At 45.0% G+C, this 24,467-nt stretch overlaps 1 protein-coding gene and 1 long non-coding RNA gene across 19 annotated transcripts in view; one reads left to right on the plus strand and one right to left on the minus strand.

Moving 5' to 3' along the window:
* Positions 1-24,467, plus strand: part of ETV6 (ETS variant transcription factor 6) — a 289,916-nt gene that overhangs the window by 254,381 nt on the left and 11,068 nt on the right. For 10 of the 14 annotated variants that reach the window (XM_055570328.1, XM_055570327.1, XM_055570348.1 and 7 more), the window contains one exon: positions 11,637-12,182. In XM_055570328.1, coding sequence (XP_055426303.1) covers positions 11,637-12,182 — 546 coding nt within the window. Of the gene's footprint in view, positions 1-11,636; positions 12,183-17,259; positions 21,902-22,018; positions 22,811-24,467 lie in introns of those variants that run through there. The other 4 variants (XM_055570359.1, XM_055570351.1, XM_055570355.1 and 1 more) reach the window with 4 other exon arrangements.
* Positions 22,672-24,467, minus strand: part of LOC129645091 (uncharacterized) — a 201,445-nt gene continuing 199,649 nt past the window's right edge. For all 5 annotated transcript variants that reach the window (XR_008711204.1, XR_008711210.1, XR_008711198.1 and 2 more), the window contains 2 exons: positions 22,953-23,120; positions 22,672-22,811 (listed from right to left, as the gene is read on the minus strand). This is a non-coding gene — a long non-coding RNA (uncharacterized LOC129645091). The remainder of the gene's footprint in view (positions 22,812-22,952; positions 23,121-24,467) is intronic.

Consider the following 24,467-nt stretch of genomic DNA (forward strand, 5'->3'; position numbering starts at 1 on the left):
ATTTAATCCTCACAACCACCCTATGAAGAGGGTAATATTATTTCCACTTTATAGATGAGACAGTCGAGGCTACCAGTGATAAAGTAGCCTGCCTCCAAATCACATAGCTACCAAGTGGCAAAGCTAGACTTAACCCCAGGCCCGCTTGGCTCCAGCACCTGTGTTCCTTTCACAGCAATATCGATGAGCTGACTGGAATAATGTTTTTATTAGTTTTTTGTGTATTTGCAAGTACCCTGAAAATAGCACAAATGATTAAACAATGAGTAGAAAAATTATGGAGATTAGGATGCCAAGACCGATTCTCTGAATGGGGTTCGAAAGACTGGCAGGTCCCAGCACTCCTGCTTATAATGTTCCTGTTTCACAATATAGATTTTCTCAGACTTAGGATGGGGGTACAGCCTGATAAATGCATCTTTAAGCTGAAAATATCCTAAGGTGAAAATGCATTTACTACTCCTAGCTTGTCAAACAGCATGGCTTAGCCTAGCCTATCTTAAACGTGCTGGGAACACTTACATTAGCCTGCAGTTGGGCAAAATCATCTAATGCAAAGTCTGTCTGATAATAAAGTGTTGAGACTTCCCTGGTGGTCCAGTGGTTAGGACTCGGTTCTTCCAATGCAGGGACCATGGGTTCAATCCCTGCTCAGGGAACTAAGATCACACATGGCATGCAGTGCAGCCAAAAGATTTAATGATGATGATAAAGTGTCGACTGTCTCATGTAATTTATTGAACACTGTACTGCAAGTGAAAATCAGAATGGTCGCCTGGGTGCAGGGTGGCATCAGTTGTTTACCCTCATGATCGCAAGGCTGACGAGAGCTGTTCTCACTGCCGCCACCCCACACCACAGGAGTATTCTCCTGTACATCACTAGCCCCAGAAAAAGACTGAAATTCAAAATTTTGAAGTGTCATTTCCACCTAGTGAGTATCACCGTCCCACCATTGTAAAGTCAAAAAATTGCTAAGTCAATCCATCATATGTCTGGGACCATCTATACTTGAAGCTGTCATTGTAAACCAAAAAAAGTCAGAGGTAACTTTGAGACCCTAGTGTATGTCTTCAGTTAATGATGTTAAAACCTCATACTAAATTGGACTGAATTAACCCATTTGGATCATTGACTGCCCCAGGATAAATGGACTTAACAGGACAAAAATCTCCCATAGACAGACACAGACAGGCAGACATAGATGTATCTATATATATATTTTTTTTTCCAATTCTTTTCCCTTATAGGTTATCACAAAATATTGATTACAGTTCCCTATGCTATTCCGATTCCAATTTTCTTAACCATTCCCTTTATTGCAACAACATGTACTTTGTGCAAACACCAAGTTTCTGCATCCAGACATAGGAAAGGCCTGTTCCCTGCCCACACCATTATCCTAGGACTTCCTCATGGGTTAACCAGGTGCCATCTATACCAGGACTTGTATGGGGAAATGCATTTAAAGTGCCAGCTTTAATCGAGAACACAGGCTGTTTTGAAAATAAGCGATCCTACTCTTTGTGTACCTCACACATGATAGGTTCCCCGCAAACCTTTGGAATCTTTCTATTAATCTGTCCGTCTCCTCTCACCCTCAGCTCTGACAGTCACCATTTTGTGCTACCCTTTCATCCCTGTGACTGTGGAATCGAGCAGAGGTAACAAGGTCCCACCAGGACTTTCTGCTGTCCCCGGTGTCAGAGCACCCAAGCACCAGTTTACACTTCCCTCTGCACTAAGCTTCATTCCTCTCTTCCTTACCCCGCTTTCCTCTCCAGGGCCACCTCTTCCTGCTTTGCCTCTTATGTGTCATAGCCCAGGGCAGCATGACCTTTCACCCCTGGCCCAGTCTCTGATGCAGAATGAGGTTGTGATGGGACCTCGTGGAGACCCTGGGTGGTGCACAGAACTGCTTTTCATCCATCTGTATCATCAGCCTCCTGCTGAGGGGGACCCATGCCCCTTCCCTGCCTCCTTTGTCCTCCAGGGGTGTGGAGGCTATCCTTAATCCAGAGGCTAACTTGCTATATTGAGCTAAATGTTTTAGGGTCCAGAGATCCGTAATACACAGGAATAATTCTCCCTAGGTAACCAGGAAGTATTCAGGAGATGTCCTCTTCAGTTCAGTTCAGTCACGCAGTCGTGTCTGACTCTTTGCGACCCTATGGACTGCAGCACACCAGGCCTCCCTGTCCATCACCAAATCCCAGAGTTTACTCAAACTCATGTCCATTGAGTCAGTGATGCCATCCAACCATCTCATCCTCTGTCGTCCCCTTCTCCTCCTGCCTTCAACCTTTCCCAGCATCAGGGTCTTTTCCAGTGAGTCAGCTCTTCCCATCAGGTGGCCAAAGTATTGGAGTTTCAGCTTCAACATCAGTCCCTTCTCTTACCCCTTGGGAAATGCCACCTGATTTCTTTGAGATAAGGGCTCAGAGGGCTTCCCAGGTGACGCTAGTGGTAAAGAAACTGCCTGCCAATGCAGGAGAGAGAAGAGACAAAGGTTCAGTCCCTGAGTTGGGAAAATCCCCAGGAGGAGGGCATGGCAGTCCACTCCAGTGTTCTTACCTGGAGAATCCCATGGACAGAGGAGCCTGGTGGGCTACAGTCCATGGGGTCGCAAAGAGTCAGACATGACTGAAGCAAGTTAGCAGGCACTCACACAAGGGAGCTAGCGGGGGACTGGGTTCACCTCCAGAGAAGGAAGTCCTCTGATGATGTCATCTTGCTCTTTCCCCTCTGACCCTAATGCTACCTTACCCCCTCCCTGTAAATGGCTCACAGTGTTTACCTCCAAATGGCCACTTGGCTCATCTGCAGCCTGATCGCTTGATTTCTCCATTCACTTCTCTTGTGGGGCTTTCTTGGGACTGAGGGAAACTCCTCTGCACCCCCTGCGAAGAGCAGAGCCAATGTCCAGCCAGGAACACAAAGCCTCCTCTATGGCTGATGTGGACTTGCACACACTGCACTGAACCACCAACAGCGGTGGCCCTTTGGAGACCATCTGCACACAGTGATGAAGATTAAGCCTCAGAGCCCTACACGTCCCCTGTTTTGTTTCTTTTTTAGTTTTTGGCCACACCACACAGCTTGTGTGATCTTAGTTCCCCGACCAGGGATCAAACCGGGCCCTCAGCAGTGAGAGCGCAGAGTCCTAACCACTGGACAGCCAGGAAATTCCCATGTTTAGTTTCTTTCAATCCTTTTCACCCAATGATTATAAAGTTCTAGACGCTTCCAGAGAATTTACTGTGTTTGACCTCGGACCTGTGTGAATCCTACACTCCAAGCTAGGGCAGTTTTCTTCTCGGGGCCTACAGGGGAATTCAGTGACCGCTGAATGTGACAGGGGAGTTGTGTGAGATGGGAACCCTGAAATGGGCAGGCACAGAGTTGGTGGGAAGTCTTAGCTGAACATCTTGGAAAGGCGATAGTGGAGATAGTCTCTAAGGCTGCCACACACTGGATGGCTTGAACAACAGAAGTGCGTTGCCTCATAGTTCTAGAGGCCAGAAGTCCAAGGGCAAGGTCTCAGCAGGATGGGTCCCTTCTGAAGCTGGGGGGATATCTGTGCTATGTCTCTCCCAGCATCTGGTGGTTTGCCAGCAATTTTTGGAGATCCTTGGTTTATGGGTCTTGCGTGGCTTACCTCCTGTGTCCCTTGACTCTTCATTCAGCACCTGTAGGCTTTTGTTGTTGTTTTGCCATGTCTGCCTTCTCCATGAGACTATGATACCCTTGAGAGCCAGGACCATGTTTCCTTACTCTTCATATACTGGGCATCTGAAAGACTACCACACATATGGTTGGCATCGCCGAAAGGTCTTTGCTGCAGTTCGTATCGTAAGGACTGTAACAAAACATACCTCTCTGGTCGTGCAGCGTGTGCATGTCTGTGTCCAGCCTCCCCGATTCAAGGGGGCAGCAGTCATGTCAGAATAGGGCCCCCTACTCCACTATGACCTTCTCTTACCTAAATACATCAGCAATGACCCTTTCCCCAAATAAGATCTCTTTCTGGAGTACTAGGGGGTGGTGACTTCAACACATGAATTTGGGGGTGGGGGAGCACAAATCAGCTCATAACAAAAGTGACAGAGCCTGACTATATGTATGAAATCTATTTTCAATTCCATCTCAAGACCTAGAGTCTTTAATTTTTGCGTAGGTCTTTATATCACACATGGTTTCTGCTACTCTTTTACAAAACAGCTGGGAAATGGTGTTTTCAGGGAGAAAAAAATCTGGATCCCAGTGTACTGAGGATGATGAGTGAGAGTTACCTGCTGGGTCTGTTGATTTGTATCTCCCTGACCAATGGCTCTTATTATCATCCATAGCCTTAGGGATAACACAACAGGGAGATGTGATCCTGGTGCAGGAGACATAAACTTGACCTTAGCCTCTTCTCTGCCCTGGAAATTTCCTAGTCAAAAACCAAGAGTTTAACCAAAGGCAGTTTTGCTTTGTTTTTAAGGTCTACTAGTTATTCATTCGGAGAAGGCAATGGCACCCCACTCCAGTACTCTTGCCTAGAAAATCCCATAGATGGAGGAGCCTGGTAGGCTGCAGTCCATGGGGTCGAGAAGAGTCAGACACAACTGAGTGACTTCACTTTCACTTTTCACTTTCATGCATTGGAGAAGGAAATGGCAACCCACTCCAGAGTTCTTGCCTGGAGAATCCCAGGGACGGGGGAGCCTGGTGGGCTGCCGTCTATGGGGTCGCACAGAGTCGGACACGACTGAAGTGACTTAGCAGCAGCAGCAGTTATTCATTACATAATGTGAATAAGTGGAAAGTGTTAGTCACTCAGTCACATCGGACTCTTTGGGACTGCATGGACTGTCCATGCAGTTCTCCAGGCAAGAATACCGGAGTGGGTAGGCATTTCCTTCTCCAGAGGATCTTCTCCACCCAGGGATGAAACCTGGGTCTCCTGCATTGCAGGCAGATTCTTTACCATCTGAGCCACCAAGGAAGCCCAGTGTGATTAAATGGGGTTGAATTTTGATGAATTTTAAGTAGAGAAACTTTACTAATAAATAAAAGGAAAGAGGATGAGAAAAGACATCAGACTTCTTTTTGTGACCATCATATTTAAGGTCCTACCTTACTGGGCTTTTTGGTAGTGAGAAGAAGGGGTTATTTGTGTCTAGAAGAGGTCTACAAGGAGAAAAGTTTGGGGTCAGAAAGGACTTTCCACCAGAAGGAGGTTCCCAACCAGTCCCAGCTACATTCCCTGCCCCACCGCACCCCACCCCCTTTCTAAATCCCAAGTGACCAATTGTATGTGGACTTTCCTCTCTCTTCCTTGTACATTTCCCTACTGTATCAAGACCTTCAGACCAAGGGCAATGTGGATAATTTCCCAGTTTTCCAGCTGGGCAGTTCACCAAGAACAAACCCAGACATCAAGGCCAGACCAAAAAAACATCTTCTTGTTTTAGACAGAAGACTCCTACATCTAGGGGATTTAATGCACCCACTGTCCGCTGAGTGCATTTCCTGTGTCCGGAGCTTCTCTGCCTGGCAGCTCTGGTCTCATAAGTTTCCATACCCTGCTGCCAACTTATAATAACAGAGGCAGCAGGGTAGCAACATCAGAGCCCTCTCCATACGTGGGCGCGTGCTTTTTGCAAAGTGAAACAAAGCTTGGAAGGGCTCATTGCAGACCTTTCAGCCTTGACAGTGCTTGTACCCAGACCACCAGGAGCCTGGAATTAAATACCCTCTGTTCCAGTTCTCCACAGTTAATGTTATCAACTTCATCAAGTACTTCCTCTTTCAGTGGTGTCTGCAGAGAAATAAATAAATCAAGCCCATCCAAGTCCTGTTTCTGCCCAGATCCTGAGTCAAAAGTAACATCAGAGTTGGATAAGCCAGAGCACTGTCTCCCTCCCTCATTGTTCCCAAAATCTGGGCAGGAACAGAGAGTGAAATCTCTCCAGGACATTACATCAGTTCCTCTTTTACCCTTGGCATGAAAAGTTCTTCCTCTCATAGTCCTCCCAGACTTCCTAAGGCTTGCCCCAAGTGCACACCCATCCACTGAGCCTTGACGCCTGGGACATCAAAGAAAACCTGCAGGTAACCAGGCTGCTGGCCAAAGCCTGTGTCCGTTTTGAAATTTGTAAGACAGGAAATGGATTCAGGAAATAGGATTTCTCGGTACATGGTCTTCATCATCCTTAAGTATTTTTAAACCTTAATAAGCTTTTAAGGAAAGGGAGACATTCTATAAATGGCATTTAGAATAAAATATATGAAACTTCAAAATGCAACTGTCTTAAATATTGCTTACAGTGATGATATTCTGTGACATGGACAAAAGAGAAATTCATTTTTGTGGATGCAGAATTGAGATCTTTATTAGCTATGAAAAGAAAAATTTGCCTCATCCCCAGATGATTGCAGGTCATTTCTGTCATACTAATAATTTCAGCCATTAAAGTTAACTCCCTGGGCTAATCAGTGTCCTGCAAGCTTTTGTCTGCACTGAGATTAAAGTGAGGAAGTTAGGACTTGTCATCCCAACCTGTACCCTTGCAAGGTTGATTAAGCACTTTAATTCCTTTATAAAATCATAACCACTGAGCCATCATATCACCTGAAAACTAATAGTTCCTCAGTATCATCAGCTGTTTTCTTAATGTCACATTTTTCCAGCTATTGCATAAATGTTTTTACAGTTGGTTTGAATCACAATCTAAGCAAGGATCAGTTTGTTCATTGCAAAGAGTTGACGTGTTTCTTGAGTCTCTTTCAATCTATAGGTCTCCATCCATATCTTTTCTTTTTTAATATTTTGTTTTTTATTATCTATTTATTTGGCAGCACTGGGTCTTAGCTGAGGCATGCACACTCTTTGGTTGCGGCATGTGGGGTCTAGTTCCCTGACCAGAGATCAAATTCAGGCCCCCTGCCTTGGGAGCAGAGAGTCTTAGCTACTGCACCACCAGGGAAGTCTGTCCTTATTTTTCTTGTGCACACGCTTGCACACTCTTTCTAGATGTTTAAAAAAGAAGTGAGCCATAGTTAGTATAACTTTCCCCCGTATATTTTCTCTCTGGTTGCTTTCAAATTTTTCTGTTTATTTTTGGTTTTCAGCAGTTTGTGTGCTTGGATGTGGCTTTCTTTGTATTTATCCTATTTGGAATTTGCTGAGCTTCTTGGATCTTTAAGTTTGTATATTGCTGCTGTTAACAAATTGAGGACAGTTTGGCCATTATTTCTTCTTCCTTTTTTTTTTTTTTTTTTTTTGCCTCATTCTTTGTTTTTCCTTGTTTGACAATGTTACACTGACTGTGCAGGAAAATCATCGTATTTTCTTAGATGAGCACATAAGTATTTAGGGTAGGATATCAGAATTTCTGGGGCTTCCCTGGTGGCTCAGTTGTAAAGAATCTGCCTGCCAATGCAGGAGACGTGGCTTCAATCCCTGGGTAGGGAAGATCCCCTGGAGAAAGAAATGGCAATCCACTCCAGTGTTCTTGCCTAGGAAATCCCATGGACAGAGGAGCCTGGCAGGCTACAGTCCATAGAGTCACAAGACTCAGACACAACTTAGCAACTAAACCACCACCATCAGAATCTCTAATTTGCTTTAAAATAATACAGTTTTTAAGAATGTGTTCAGTTCGGTTCAGTCGCTCAGTCGTGTCCAGCTCCTTGCGACCCCATAAATCTCAGCATGCCAGGCCTCCCTGTCCAATGTGTTGGTGGGAGGTAAAAACCCTCCTCCATAAAAAAAAAAAAAAAAAAAAAAAAAATTCTCACTTTCTTGAACTCCAATTACATCTCTTTTAGACCATTTCATACTGTTTCCACAGGTCACTGAAGATCTATTTCTTTGTCTTTAATCTTTATTGATCTGTTTTCATATTTGCTAACCCATCTCCCATCTGCTAAGTCTGTCCAGTCCAGTATTTCAAGTATGGTATTTTTCAGTTCAAAAACCTTTTTTGAGAGTTTCCTTTTCTCTTCTGATGATCTTCATCTGTTGTCAGTCATTACCACCATTATCTTTAAGTACTTGAACTTATTTATAATAGCTACTTTAAAGTTCTTATTTGTTCCTTCCAGTATCTAGATTATCTGAGTCTATTTCTATTGCCTGCTTTCCCTCTTGAATATGGGTCATATTTTTATGTTTCTTTACATGTCTAGGAAATCTTTAGTGGATACTTAATATTATAAATAACATGTTATAGAGACTCTGGATTATGTTATAGTCCCCTGAAGAGTGTTGATTTTTCTGCTAGCAGGCAGTTAAATAACTGGCTGATCACTTTGATTTTGTGGAGGCTAGATCTTATAATTGGCTAGGGAACATCTAGTTCAGTTTTACCTTTAGTCCTCAGGCAGATCCCTTTTTCCTAGAGCACTAGTCCTTACTCCAAAGGTATGACCATTCTGGGGTAATCAATACCCTGAGGTGTTTTCAGAGTCTTCCTTGATAGACCTCCAACTCTGAACTCTACCTCTAGTACTGTGACCAGCAGCTGAGATTCTGCTCATCTCTTTAAACCATACAGCTGTTCCCTTTCATTGAGCTCCTTGGAGTTTCCCTTGCACATTGCTGTTCAGGAGCACATGTTAAGGATTTGGGAGAATTTTATGTGCCCGTTAGTGGCTACTCCTTCTGAGGCTCCCTTCTTTATGGAAATTTTCTCAGGTTTTTTTTTTGTTGTTTTTTTTTTTTTTTTTCTCCTTCATACTCTACTCCCTGGCATCTCACGCAACTTTCTGTTCTTTTTCTAGCTGCCCCAGACTACATGGACTGGGGAGGTCACTCTGGGTGAAAAAGTGAAAGTCACTGAGTCATGTCCAATTCTTTGCGACCCCATAAAACTGTAGCCCACCAGGCTCCTCTGTCCATGGAATTCTCCAGGCCAGAATACTGCTGAGTGGGCAGCTATTCCCTTCTCCAGGGGATCTTCCCAACCCAGGGATAAACCCAGTTCTCTCACATTGCAGGCAGATTCTTTACTGTCTGGGTGAAAGCTGTATAAATTTGGATCTTGCTCTGGACAGTTCCTTTCTTGCAAGACTAAAATCCCCTCAATAACTTTTTTTTTGGCCACACCTCAAAGCATGTGGGATCTTAGTTCCCTGACCAGGGATTGAATCCATACCCCCTGCATTGGAAGCACAGAGTCTTAACCACTGAACCACCAAGGAAGTGTCTCAATAACTTTTATAAATACATTTTATCCAGACACACAGGAAAGTTAGTCTGCTACAAGTCACTCTGCCATTATTGAAACTGGAATCCTCTTTATGAGGAGAAAAATGATAGCATACTGTAGTACTTCACCGTACTTTACTTATCTAACCATAGAGTCTGGAGACTGGCCCTTAGCACAATATCAAGGTACTCCTCATTCCATTTTATAGCTGTGTATCCTTCATCATTTAGAGAGAGACTCTCATTTGTTAAATCAGTCTTCTATTGGTAGCTGTTCCAATGATTGTGTGGACGCTTAACCATGTCCAACTCTTTGTGACTTTATGGACTGTAGCCTGCCAGGCTTTTCTGCCCATGGGATTCTCCAGGGAAAAATATTGGAGTGGGTTGCCATTTCCTCCTCCAAGGGATCTTCCTGACCCAGGGATCAAACCTGCATTTCTGGCATCTCCTGCATTGCAGGCTGAACCACCACTGAACCACCTGGGAAGCCAATCCAATGATTAAGCACTTTTAAATTCATAGCAGCATGTTATATAGTGATTACAAAGTAAGCCCTTTGCTTTCAAGCAGATGATCATGAACAATATTCCTTTTGTTCACCATCTCATATGATTGGTGAGATCTAGTGGAGTCCCCATTTTCCTGTTGTCCCTGTGTTAAACTTTAGGAAACGACCACCTTTGACTCTTGTGTGCTAACCCTATCAGATTCCCAGATCCCCTTTATATGTTCTTCATATAGATACTGACATCATGGTGAAAGGAGATGACTTTGTCTTGCTTTACTTAGAACCATGGACAAGTCTTTGACCAGAACAAGGACCTGCAGGTATACACATGCTTTTGGTGGAACAGCTCTGGGGATAGATGTGGCCAGAGAAACCTCACTGAGTTGAGTGGGGGACTCTGGAGAAAGCTCTGTGTCTATAGGCAGATGTCTGCACTTCTGACCCTGTTAAGAACAGGGCCTCCTAAAGCCATGTGTTTGCTGGTCCCTCCCTCATCCCAGCCCATGGAGCTACTTCTGCCACTGAGCTGTGTACACTCCTGATGTTGTCTTTGCTCAAACATCTCCAGCTGGAGAGTTCAGGTGAGATAGGGTGGAGTCATTTATGGGTCCACTCTTCCTCTTTTACTCTACCTGTCTGACCATTTGTAGGGACTGTGCATTCAGAAACAACATGCTCCTAGATGTTCTTTAAAGTGCAAGACTGTCATTCTGTAAATCAGGCCCACTGTGCCTGCTCAGAGCAGGGTTTGATATGAACCCCTCCCACCCCCTGCCACCCCCTGCTGCCCCCAGTTTCTACATAGCAAAGAGGTAGATGCTCTAATGGGCATATAAGGCTATAGAATCTGACTGGAGTCTGTCTGTCTGGGTGACCTTGGGCAAGTTGCTTAACTTTTTATTTAAGAATATTTGTTTATTTGACCGTGTCAGTGTTAGTTGGGGCACACAAGATCTTCATTGCATCATGTGGGATCTTTTGCCATGGGCGCTCGGGCTCTCAACTTGTGGTCCATGGGCTATAGACCGTGCAGGCTTAGTTGCCTGGTGATATGTGGAATCACAGTTCCCTGACAGGGATCAAATCCTTCTCCCCTTCATTGCAAGGCAGATTCTTAACCACTGGACTACCAGGGAAGTCCCTGCTTAACTCTTTATGCCTCCATTTTTCTCTCCTGTTATAAACAGGAGTAACGGTAGCATCTTCTACTTGTGTGAAAGTATTAGGGGCTTCAGTTGTGTCCGATGCGTTGTGACTCCATGGACTGTAGTCCCCCAGGCTCCTCTAACCATGGAATTCTCCAGGAGAGAATACTGGAGTGGGTTGCCATTCCCTTCTGTAGGGGATCTTCCTGATCCAGGGGTCAAACCTGGGGTCTCTTGCATTGCAGGCAGATTCTTTACCATCTGAGTCACCAGGGTGTGTTGTAAATTTTAAACAATATAATCCAATCCATAGAATATACAGTAATTGCTTTGTTATTTTCATCATTAATATATTTTATCATTAATGGCAACAACTCCTGGAAGCAGAGAATATGAAAATTGGGTTATGAAAATGTAAGTCGGTGAAAGCCTCTCTCTTGAGACCCTCAAGGGCCCTGAAAAACCACACTAAAGAGTCAAGTAACAAAAAGATAAAGAATGAATAAGGAATGAGTGTGTGGCTTCCTTGTGTTTATAAGCCACGAATGGGTGATAAATGGAATACTTGTAGACATTCTTAGCTTCTCCAGGGGCAGGAAAAGAATTTCAAGTATGTGCAATTTAATTTTTTTCTAAGCGGGGAAAAAGACCCCACATCTGGGGGAAAAGGGTCTTCCTACACCTGCACGTGCTCCATGCTTGTCACCTTTAGGACTGCTGTGGGGTTCCCTCCCCCGAGCATCCATCGGGGTCTCTGACTGCCCTTCCCTCTGCCCCACAGATAACGGTGTCCAGAGGACCTCAAGGCCGTCGGCCGAGAACGTACACCAGAACCCTCCCACCATTGAACTGTTGCACCGTTCCAGGTCGCCCATCACAACAAACCACCGGCCTTCTCCCGACCCCGAGCAGCGGCCCCTCCGGTCCCCCCTGGACAACATGATCCGCCGCCTCTCCCCAGCCGAGAGGGCCCAGGGACCGAGGCTCCATCAGGAGAACAACCACCAGGAGCCCTACCCGCTGTCAGTGTCTCCCATGGAGAACAACCACTGCCCACCGTCATCCGAGCCCCACCCGAGGCCCTCCAGCCCCCGGCAGGAGGGCACGCGGGTCATCCAGCTGATGCCCAGCCCAATCATGCACCCTCTGATCCTGAACCCCCGACACTCCGTGGATTTCAAGCAGCCGCGGCTCTCCGAGGACGGGCTGCACCGGGAAGGGAAGCCCATCAACCTCTCGCATCGGGAGGACCTGGCCTACATGAACCACATCATGGTCTCCGTCTCACCGCCCGAGGAGCACGCCGTGCCCATCGGGAGGATAGCAGGTGGGTGAGCCCCCCGCCCTCCCGGGAGCCCCCACACCATCCCAATTAGGTGCCCTTCAGAGGCTCTGGGAGGCCAGGGGGAGGGAGGCTTTGCCAGCAGGAGACAAAATTCCCTAAATGGGCTAGTTAATGAGGCGCTGGGCTGCCGGAGTTAATGAGCCTCAGAAATGTGAAGAAACAAATGTCCTCCGACCAACTTACAAGGGGAGTCACATTAGGACTGTGGCTAAGCGAAAACATTTAAAATCAAAGGTTTATGAGCATGTTAATGGCTCTGTCCCGGAGTTTCCAGTGGCTAATTAATGAGCAGGCACAGCACAGAGGACCTCTGTCTCAGATTCAGGCCTGGATTTCCATCCTCTGGGCAGTAACTCCATGTGGCCTTCACCTTGGGAAGAGGCAGGAGAGAAAAGTAGGATTAGGGTGTTGTTCGGTCATTTGGACAGAGGAAGCCACGCCCGAATTCTTTTCCTTTGATGATGACAAGCCCAAATTTGTTTCCCTAAGATGAGAAACCAGTGAAAAAAATCACCATGTTGTATTTTTGCTCATGTGCCCGTAATTTACATGAAGTCATTCTCCAGAAGCTTTTATAATCCTCTCACCTCTTGGCAGAGTTAGGGGTTTTCCTAGAGCTTCTCTCTGGTCACGAGACACTTTTTGAGCACCTACTGTGTGCAGATAAATTCATTAGGACATAGAGGACACAGAGCTGATTAAATACAATTACTTCCTCGGGGATTTAAAATTTACTAGGAGAGACAGGTGTGAAAACCACTAAGGTATAAGACAGAAGGAGATAAGCCCTCTGCCCGCTTCAGTCAAACCACAAGCGTTTATTGAGTACCTGTTGTGTGGTGTGGATGCAATGCAGAGAGAAAGGTTTTTAGCATTTTATTTATTTGACTGCGCCAGATCTTAGTTATGGAATGCAAACTCTTAGTTGTGGCATGTGGGATCTGGTTCCCCCACCAGGGATGGAACCCAGGCCCCCTGCATTGGGAGTGTGGAATCCTAGCCACTGGATCACCAGAAAAGTCCCAATAAGGAGCATTTTGACTGGAGGAATTGAGGAAGGAAGATAGCTCGAAGTTGAAAGTGGTTATGGGTCCAGTAACGGGAGGACCGGCTTCCCTGGTGGCTCAGTGGTAAAGAATCTGCCTGACAGTGCTGGAGACGCAGGAGACGTGGGTTTGATCCCTAGGTCAGGAAGATTCCCCTGGAGGAGGAAATGGCAACCCACTCCAGTATTCTTGCATGGGAAATCCCATGGATAGAGGAGCCTGGCGGGCTACAGTCCAGGGGTTCGCAAAGAGTCAGACTCTTTAGACAGTTTAGCAACTAAAGAACAGTGCAAGAGAGACATGGAGGCAGGAGAGAGGTCAGACTGTTCAGGGAACCGTGAGGCATTCTCCTTCCTCCTTGAGCTGATGCTGTAGGACTGAGATCCAGCTGAACCACAGAAGGAAGCAGGGCTCACAACATCATGATAACATAGGTCCTAAGGCTACTTTACCTCTGTCTTGACTCGCTGTCTCTTTTTTATTGGAGTCATTTGTTTCTAAATTTTTCTCTGGCCCCAAGGGCACCTCTGGTATCACCTCAATTTTACCACTATAAATAAGTTACATCAAGAATGTTGAATCAAGAAAATCAAAGAGCTATGACTTACATGTTTTAAAAAGAAAAAAAAAAAACTATGAAAAGTGAAATGGTCTATGCTTGGAATGTGATTCAAAAGCATCCCACAGGGCTGGGAGTGAGGAATGCATAGTTGCGGTGGTTCATTTGCTAAGTCATGTCCAACTCTGCACTCCCATGGACCATAGCCCACCAGGCTCCTCTGTCTATGGGATTTCCCAGGCAGGAAAACTGGAGTGGGTTGCCATTTCCTTCTGTGGGTAAAATAAGGTTAGTTATGAGCCAAGGGCTATATGGCTGGGTATTGGATGCACAGAGATTTACATTAGTGTTCTGTCTACCTTTACATAAAGTTTTTTTAATGATGGAGAGAAAAAAAAAAACTGTGAAAAGAAAGAACAGGGGTTAATGTAGCTTTGCTTATTCTGCAAAGCATGTGCGTTTCCCATATAGTTGGAGGAAGAGGATGGGGTCAGTGTATTCCTGTGAATAATATAAATGACCTGTTTTGAGCTTTCCAGGCATCCCCTTCTTGTCTGGATCTGCCTTGTTTGTCTTTTTTTCTTGCATGGTCTGTACTGCAGTTCTGAACATTCTGAGGGTACTTGCTACTTGTTTCAGGACTGCTTTGCAAAAGGAGCTAGTCATTGCTGAATTCATTTTGTATGGAAGGGATCATTTACGGGGGAAACCATGGAGGAAACTGAGTGCAGACAAGTGGAGGCCACGTAGTGGCTGGACGATGTGGCTGCAGGACAGCCCTTGCTAGCATCCCCCCCACTTCCTAATCACATCTGTCTTGTCACCTCCTCTATAATGTTGTCTCCGCCACAGACTTCTTAGGAATCCAAGATAAGCCCCATGTGTCAAGTTAAATTGTTTCGACTTAGAGCTGTTTTTCCCTTGTTTAGTAGGTCTAGAAATTTTTTAATATGGCTGTCTTAAAAATTGTTCTACTCTGTTGGTATATTCCCAGATTTCATAATCTCCATATGTCCGTGTTCAGTAATATGACCAAATCCAGGATTAGCTAATATAATCAAAAGGCAGTGTTTCTGAAGGGTGAAACAAAAGGGAAATCTGTGGTCTAATATTTAGTCTTAATCCTGTGACCCTCTGAATAGAACCCATCATAATTCCAGGCTCCTGTTTTATTTGGGATCTCCCTGTCTCTCCACCCCATTTTGGTATCTTCTTGGACAACTCAGATCCTTGTGGAATTTATTCTTTTATTGGCAGTCGAATTCATTGGGTGATTCTTATGTTCAGTGTAAAGTCCTTTCATTACTGAACAGTCATAAAAGCCCTTCAGATCTCTATAAAGCAGCTTTTAGGTTAAAAAACTTAGCTCCTTATGCTTTTTTTATATTTATTTAAGTAGAAGATAATTACAATATTGTGATGGTTTTTGCCGTACATCAACATGAACTGGCCACAGGTATACATGTGTCCCCTCCATCCTGACCACCCCCCACTTCCCTCCCCACCCCATCCCTCTGGGTTGTCCCAGAGCACCAGCTTTGAGTGCCCTGCTTCATGCATCGAACTTGCACTGGCCATCTGAGCCGAGAGGGCACCCAAGGTGCTGCTTTGTCACAGTGACAGAGACTGTAGCTGGAGGATATGGGTAAGAACAGTACTTGTGACTGGGGATGAAAAGGTAAGGTCTTGTCCACTCAGTCCTGGGGATATATGCCTTTGGACACCTTCTGTGTGTATAGCGCCGCTCTGCGTTCATGAGGGTTGGGTGTTCGAGGAGATTGTGAGACACGATCTTTGTTGTGAAAGAGCTGAAGACAATTGACTACAACTGCAGCTCATGGTACCTTCCAGGGACTCCCATTAAATGCTGTAAGAGGTCAGAGCAGGGGCGTCAGGAAGCCTTCACGGGGGAGCTGGCTTTTGGCTGGGCTTAGATGAATGCTTAGAATATGAACAAGTAGAGATTAGAGGGAAAAAAAAGGTCATTCCAGATGGAGAAAACTCCAAAGCAAGATAAGCCCCAGTATATTTGTTCTAGGTTTCACATAGAAATGTAAACTCCAGAATCCAGGTTTGTTAAAAACTGAATTTTTCAATTCAGTTTTCTCATGTTTTAATCTCTCCAAAATAGGGACGCGTCGTACACTTAAGAGATTGCATGCAAGTTGTGATGGTTTGCTTAGGTATTTACCTGGTGGAAAAACTAAAATATTCAGTAAATATTCATCTAGGAGGTAGTTGACAGTTTAAATACAAACCACAAATTATATCCATTGAAATAGAACATGCAGCTTATTTTGAAAGGTGGTGTTTATTTTTTCAAAGAATAAGAAGGACTGTTACTGAGTTTAACAAGTTGGAATGGCTGGCATTTGTGGGATAGAATGAGAAGATTCCTGGATTCTGTTTAATTTATTTTTAATTAGGGGATAATTGCTTTACAGTGTTGCTTTGGTTTCTGCCATACAATAATGTGAATCAGCTATAAGTACACATATATCTCTCCCTCCTGGGTTGTTTTTTTTTTTTTTAAACTGAAGAGCCAGTGGTGTATGCGATGCTGAGCAAGTTGCTTCTTTCTGTGCTATTTTCTGTTATCTTCAGGAAAGGATTACTTGGGGGAGGTGAGAGCATCTGTCCACCTTCTAGCATTTTCCTAGCCCACCAAAGTTTTACTGGCCTGCGCCTCACTGATATGTTTCAGAGCCAAAGACGGGTACTGGCAGTAAGCACCATAAACTGAAGAAGGGTAACAAGGGTGATGCTGTGTTTTCAGTGTAATATTGGAAATCATTCTTACAACTCATTGACTTCAAAGCTAGAAGCATCTTTTACAGATTGAGAAACTGAGCTTCGGGCATGTCAAGCATTCAGCCTCGAGCTTCATCCAGTGTTCTTTCCAGCGCGTTTGTTTCCTTAGGCCCAGGGACTGGAAACGCTGGCCTATGGGCCAAGTTAGCCACCGCCTGTTTTTGTAAGTGAAGTTTCATTGGCACACGGCCACAGCCATTCACTTAGTATTGTCTGTGGCTGCTTTGGCGGGGTTGAGGAGGTACAGCTGACACAGGACGGCCCGCAAAGCCTGAACTATTATATTTACTGATGGGCCTTTTACAGAAAGAGTCTGCCGCTCCCTGTTCTGCGGCACTGTCTGCTTTGAAATCATAGGTATAACAGAGGATTCGGGGGGTAGAAAATGCCGTCGTTGCTCTCCAGGAATTACACCTCAAAGAATGAGGCATGCCCGAGACATGTGGAGGGAACAATGGCAAGCGATGTAAGGAGGGAGATAAGTCCTGATGGCGGGCTGATTGCTGAGCTGCCCAGAGTACTTACAATAACATCATTAACATAAAATACAGCTGAAGAATGGAAAGGGTCAGGCTGCCTACTTGAACTGTGTGGTTCAGATCATTCACTCATTCCGAAATTCTCCCGTCTCTCTCTGTGCCAGGCATTTTGCTCGGTGATACGGTGAAGCTTCTCTAAATCCCAAATGTGGTGTCTTCGCTGGCAGAAGGCAGTGTGCTTCTTACTTTATGCCATCAGACAAGCTAAGCGCCCCACTTTGGTTTTAACCATAGACACCTCAGTTTTAAAAGAAAAAAATTGAAGTCATGTTGCTTTCTTAAACTTCTACAATTCCACTAAAACCTGAGTTACCAGACTTCCTGTCTGCTTATCCCTTCCTTGGCCTTAATCCAAAAAGTCAGCTAAGGAAGCGAGATTCATTGGCAATGTGGTTGATAATCCATTCGAAGTCATTCATCTGTTCCACAAAATTGGGGACTGTAGAAGCCTGTACAGAGTTGGCTGTTCAAAGCCCATGGGCCATGCAAATAGAGAACATCTTGTCTTATGCTTACCTCACAAGTTTTGCTGTTGTTGTTCAGTTGTGTCTGACTCTTTGCGACCCCACGGACTGCAGCACACCAGACTTCCCTGTTCTTCACCATCTCCCTGAGTTTGCTCAGACACGTGTTCATTGAGTCGGTGATGACATCTCTCACTTTTCTCTGCAAACGTGAGCTTCTTCATGGTTTATGAGGATCTCACTGGTGAGTTGATTCTACTGCAGATAAAACAGAATTCTCCCCAACGCCACCCCCAGGCCCCGTGCACTTCACTTCCAACCCTCTGATAATGCTGGCCTGGCAATCTGAGATCCTCAAAGGATCTGAGAATATATGTATTCTCTCTCAAGGTTGTATTTTTAACAGAAACAAAAGGTTTCTCATCAAGGAGACATCGAATCTCCCATATTGTTTGCTTGTCACAGAGCACCATCCTCTTTTGATCTGGCTTTATTGGCTGGATGAGCTCTGTGAGCACAGACATTCAGAGCTCTGGAGCCTCTAATCATCTAGTCAGACATCAGATAAGCCCAAGACTCCAGGGACAGCACCTGGGGGCTCATCCTCAGAACTCACATGGACTTGTATTGCTTCAGGAGCAGCCCTGAAGAGAGAAAGACCTCCTAAAAGGCCAGTCTTAGTGGATTGTATCCAAGTGATGAGGGCAGCCCTTGTGGTAAGGTGTGGCAGTATGCACACACACATTTGTAGACACTGTGTTTGGAAAAAAGGACAGGGTCGTGGGATATCTCTGTAAACCAAGGGGCCTCGGGGATTTATTACCAGCTGGGAGAGCCATGTCCTCCCACACTGTCTCAGGCAGGTGACCCTCTGCTGACCCAGAGCCCTCTCTGGCTCCCGGCCCAGGGCCTTCATCCACGGCTGCTTCATATATGCTGCTCCTGGGGAAGAGCTTATAGCCTCTGAAATCAACACGTTTAGAATGTAGCCTTTGACTCCCAGGCTGAGGTACTTAAGATTGCTGAAACCCAGTTGCCTTATCCATAAAAATGCAGATACTAATACCCATTTCTGGGCACTTTTGAGCACTAGAGAAACACTATGCAAATATTAGCACAAACAGGTTAATTTTTACGAGTTAGTGTCCCTGCTCTGCTCAAGGGTTGAACAAGGGGAGGGCAGTGGGTACGGCGGCCTTGACCCAAACAAAGCCTTGTGTCTGAACGTTTGTTCCAAGTGATACTGGCCTCTGACATGCAGACCTTCAAAGAACCCTAGGTTCCTTGGAGACTGACTTCTTCCCTCCTGCTCACCTTTCCCGAGGCTTTGCCCACTGTATTTTGAGGAGACCCTTGGAGACTCTGGCAGACTCCACCCCAACAGGAGTCTCCCAAGTGTCCTGGCTTCACACACTCTATCTGAGTCACTGCACTTTCTTTTCATTGGGACCTCTAAGAAATCAGCCCTAAAAGAGAAGGAAGTTTCAGGATGGCCTTTTTAAAAAGATAACACAGTACCAGCACAGTAACAGGGTAGGAAATAAGAGAAGGGGCTTGAGGAGACTAGAGGTTCCAGTTTTTTTTAATGGCGTGCGTTTCTGGAACAGCATCCCTAGTCCCAGTGGTGCCTGGATGCAAATTCCCCGGCTGCCACCACATTTGAAGGAGGGGGACGGGTCTTACTGGGATCTGTCCGGGGGCTTGATCTCAGCTATAAGGCATGATTGCAGATTCCTGCCTTTCCCAGCGTTGCTCCACACCTGCCACCAACGGTGAGAAGGTTTAGCGGCGTTTGCAGCTGCGGTCCCTCTGCTTCGGTGAAGCCAGGAAGCACAGATTTGTGTTCTCTGCCTCGGCTTCTCCCCCTCCCGGCTGGCTGCTGTGCACATACAGCTTCTGTTTCCCTACGCCACAGCAGAGCACAAGCAGTTGCCTGCTGTAAACACACCTCTGCGTATCAGCACAGGGTTGGCTGCACTGGATTTATCAGCTTTCTGCTTCTAGGTAATGGCCCATCTAGAATCAAGGCAGAAAAAAAAAAAAAAAAAAATAGCTGCAGACAGCCACCCCCCTGCAATGGTGTAAAACCCATGCTTCTGTAAGCAGGGTTTCTCAAGCTGGGCACTCGCGGTATTTCAGCTAAATAATCCTTTGTTGGCGGAGGGATGGCATTCTTTTGTGCATTACAGTAAGTCCCCGACATACAAACCTTCGAAGTTGCAAGCTTTCAAAGATGCAAACGTGGAATCCCATGTCTAATCACTTAAGTTAGTTCACATGTCTGGCGTGTATTCTCTCAAGTGGTTGTGCTCTTGTATACTTTGCTGTACAGCACTGTACAGAGTACAATATAGTAAGTACTCTATATCGTTATGCAAGCCCGGGCTGTCCAGAAGCAAGCATAAAAGCAGTGGTGATGTAGCTGGTACTGCTGTATTTTTCAAGATACTGTGTGTGAGTACGCAGTCACTCAGTCATGTCTGACTCTCCTGTGACCCCATGGACTCTATAGCCCACCAGGCTCTTCTGTCCCTGGAATTTCTCAGCAAGAATACTGGAGTGGGTTGCCATTTCCCTCTCCAGGGGATCTTCCTGACCCAGGGATTGAAACCCATGTCTCCTGCATTGGCAGGCAGATTCTTTACCATTGCACCACCAGGGAAGCCTTCAAGGTACTCTACTGTAATATTAAAAATGTTCATATTTTTTATGTACTATTTGTGTGAAAAGTATTATAAACCTATTACAGTACAGTACTATACAGCCGATTGTGTTCACTGGGTACCTAGACTTTGTTGGACTTGTGAACAAGTTGGACTTAAACAAATGCACTCTTGGAATGGAACTCATTCATATATAGGAGACTTGCTATATATTGTATAAGCTCTTAAGCAGCATCCCAGGCCTCTGTCACAGCATCCTCCGTCCCAGATATAATGACCAAAATTGTCCCCAGACATTGTCAAATGCCTCCCCCACCGCCCCACCCCCCACAGCAGGCAAGATTGCCCCTAGTTTAGAACTACTGCTGTAAAGCAGAGAAGCAACTTTTTTGTTTTGCATGTTACCTACATGTTGCTTAATCTGAAATAAATTGGTTAGCTTTTCATAATGATTTGAAAGCAGTGAGACTGGGGCACTAGACCCCTCCTTGTTGGTGATTATACCCACAGAACTCCAGCTTACAGACCTTCATTTAAAATTCCATTTGGGCAGTTAAGACAACCTAAAATTGCTTTCTTAGACTCTTTCCTGAAATTTAAATTAACCACCATCATTAAACATTCCCTGGTCAATGACTTGCCCACTCAGATTTTTTGAACATCAGTTTTGTCTAGCATGGTGGGTTTTTTTTTTTTTTTTGGAAACCATGTTGGTTATGTGTGACCTGCCCATCTTTTTACAGTGTCTGCTCAATAAGCTTGTACAACAAGTCTCTGGTAAGAGACAGGCGTGGGAGGGAAAATATTTCTCCCTGACCACAGAAAGGGTTTTTCCTTTTTTTTTTCTTTTCTTTTTGACAATGCCTTTTAACTGTGGATACCCAGGGTACCTCACCCAGCAGGAAAGAGAACTCTCTTTCTGCAATTGGAAAATAACACTTCACTCCACTAAACCCTTTTATAAGCTTCCTCCCGTGGAAGATAGAATCAAAATCATGCCCATTTGTTTAAAGGGCCTTCCTTCTCAAGGCACGTGGGAATTTTAGTTTGAGACATGCACGTAAAAGTAATGAACACTTTGTGATATAAGATTATTTTTCACATGCCTAGTCAAGTGTTTTGTAATGTGATGAACCTTTGTTTTCAAAGCCTGATGCTTTTTATTATATAGTAGTGTTAAGCATTTTTATTAATGACCAAAGAACATTGTATCTGTGCAGACATGGATGGATTTTAACAAAACTGAAAAACAGCCGGTGGGCCATGGCAACAGCCTTCAGAGGACCCAGGGAACTAAAAAGAATCTGCCTTTTTATTTAACTGAAGTCTTAAAAATAACTCATTGGGCTTTGAATTTCAATTGTTTTTTTTTTTTAAAGGAAAAAAAAAACTGTCAGATAGTTATTTTTATCATCTGGCATAATTTTTAACTAAAGCAACAAAAGAATCAATAGTGTTATAAAAGCCACTTATACTGTGAGCTTGAACAACTGTTTTGTGCCACAAAATTCCTGTTGCTACCTCTGTTAGTGACCAAGTAATTCAGTGTCTTGAATGTCAACATATTTTTATTAGTTGGCTAAAGTTGACTTTGCTGGATTAAATGTCATTTAAAATGATCAATTGGCAGCTTGTTTGGGGCTCTTTCCACATTTATGAAAGGGAAAAGTTTGCAGGCTACAAATGGTCTTACAACTCGAGGTAAAGTCCATTCTCTGGGAAACCCTGCCTTCCAGGTACCAACCAAACACAGATCACATTCTAGACCTTTTTCAGTAAATGATCTACGGTGTGAAGTTCTCAGTTTGATGCCTCTGAAGAACCCAGTGTGGTAGGTACCCAGAACTGGTTAAGCCCTTACTTTGAGAAATGGTCTGGTTCTCACGTCACCATTTTATGAGAAATAGAATGTACAAGGCAGTAAAAGAGAAGCAGCAGAAACAATGAAAGTGAAAAATCCTTGAGCAGATGGTGTCAAGACAACACTCATCTTCCATTTTAGCTCCAGGAAGTTCTCGAGGTTGAGAGGACTGCCCATATATCGTGGGCAAAAAAAGTTCTATCAAACTGCTAAAGATAACCAAATCAATTTTTTTTTATTATTAAACTGTATTAAAAGGATTCACTCTAGAGAATCTTATACCCCATCCACAAGCATCCAAAAGGTGTCATCAAGCCTCTGGTGGTAAAAAAGATTGTAACCCTGTCAAGAAACACGGACAAGAAGCTCTTCACAAACTAACTTCGTTCCTCCTAGTGGAAGGGCATTTTTTATGATACTGTTTGGTTCTGTCAGATGGCTTCCACTTGGAAGAGATTGTCGGAAATTAAAACCCATCTGCTGTTTGACGGTAAGACACAAACTGGACAATTAAACCGCAATTCAGTTCTCTATTGGAGAAGGAAATGGCAACCCACTCCAGTACTCTTGCCTGGAGAATCCCATGGATGGAGGAGCCTGGTAGGCTACAGTCCATAGGGTCGCAGAGTCGGACATGACTGAGCAACTTCACTCCTCTATTTTTTTACCTGTAATAAAAATGATATAAGACGAGGAGGTGGCAGGGAGAATGACACTGCCTGCTTCACCACTTTGTCTGGAGTCGCCCTCTTACAAGTGCCTTAATAATGAGCTCGCTTATTCTCAATCTGGGATCATGTGGCACTCACCTCCCAAGGTACTTCCTCTTACTGGGACTGGTCCCCTTGCTGTCTCTCTGCTCCCCCTCTGGCAACCACGAGCACAGCGTCGGGCAGGGTTGGTAACAGATCGCTGGCCAGCTTTCATAAGCGTAGGGTTCAAACGCCAGAAATTCTCTAAGAAGGACACCACGGGTCCTTTGGTGAAACACAAGAAACCACATGTCAACTTAATTTTTTTTTTTAATGTGCACCATTTTTTAAATCTTTTTTGAATTTGTTACACAGTATTGCTCCTGTATTATGTTTTGAGTTTTTGGCTGCAAGCCATGTGGGATCTTAGCTTCCCTGATCAGGGAACGAAACGGCGCTCCCTGCAGTGGAAGGGGGCTGGGTCTTAACCACTGGACTGCCAGTCTCCACATTACAATTTAGACGCAGATCAATCGGAAAAAAAGGATACAGTAAGGGATACTAAAGATGTATGGTCAGACTTCCTGGCAGTCCAGTGGTTAAGACTCCATGCTTCCACTCAGGTGGCTCATGTTGGATCCCTGGTCAGGGAAGTTCCGCATGCCTCTCAGTGCACACCCCCCCCCCAAAAAAAAATAATAACTGAAAATGTAAAACTCTTAGAAGAAAACATAGGCAGCAGTATTTGTGACCATGGATTAGGCAACTATTTCTTAGATATGACATTTAAAGCATAAGTAACTGACGAAAAAATAGATTTTAAAAAAAAAATCTGGTCATTTTAATGGATGTCCAATTTAAGTTTCACAGTTGCTGCCTAAAAGATACTTCCCTGGTGGCTCAGCTGGTAAAGAATCTGCCTGCAATTCAGGAAGCCCAGTTCAATCCATGGGTGGGGAAGATCCCCTGGAGAAGGGAATGACAACCCCTCCAGTATTCTTGCCTGGAGAATCCCGTGGACAGAGGAGCCTGGCGGGCTACAGTCCATGGGGGTCACAGAGTCAGACACAACTGAGCGACTAACACTTTCACACTTTGCCCTCCTGGAAAATGCTGCACTGGGTGCAGTTCCTTCTGCTGTTCAGAGGGAAAGCTGGGTTTCACAAAGGACACACTCATCTTGCTTGGAAAAGTCCTAAGCTTGACTCATAGACACCTGTGAACCAACTTCTCTGAGAACAGAGTTCTCAGCAGGATGTGTGGCACAGACTGTGACCTGTGTCATAAGCTGTGCCTTTGAGCCGATGACCAAACCTTCTAAGCCCCAGCTTCCTCAGCCATGAAGTAGGAATAGCAAGAGCGCCGGCTGCACCGGGCGTCCTGAGGGTCAGAAGCAAGTGGCTGGAGGCATGCATGGCCCCATGCCTGCAAGCAGAGCCCAGCACGCACCATCTTCGTGACACTCCTTACTGTCTTCTTCACTCACATCATCGCTCATACAGTAGTCCCGGAAAGAGTCACTACCCTTTCATAAAGGAGGAACCTCAGGGAGATTTAAAACACTTGCTCAGTGCGACCTGACTCGATTCCTCCTGTAAACGTGTGCCCAAGGAGGGTGTGTTTTGTGCTCTG

This window comes from Bubalus kerabau, chromosome 1 (assembly GCF_029407905.1).
Source record: "Bubalus kerabau isolate K-KA32 ecotype Philippines breed swamp buffalo chromosome 1, PCC_UOA_SB_1v2, whole genome shotgun sequence".
In the NCBI taxonomy this organism is placed as follows: Eukaryota; Metazoa; Chordata; class Mammalia; order Artiodactyla; family Bovidae; genus Bubalus; species Bubalus kerabau.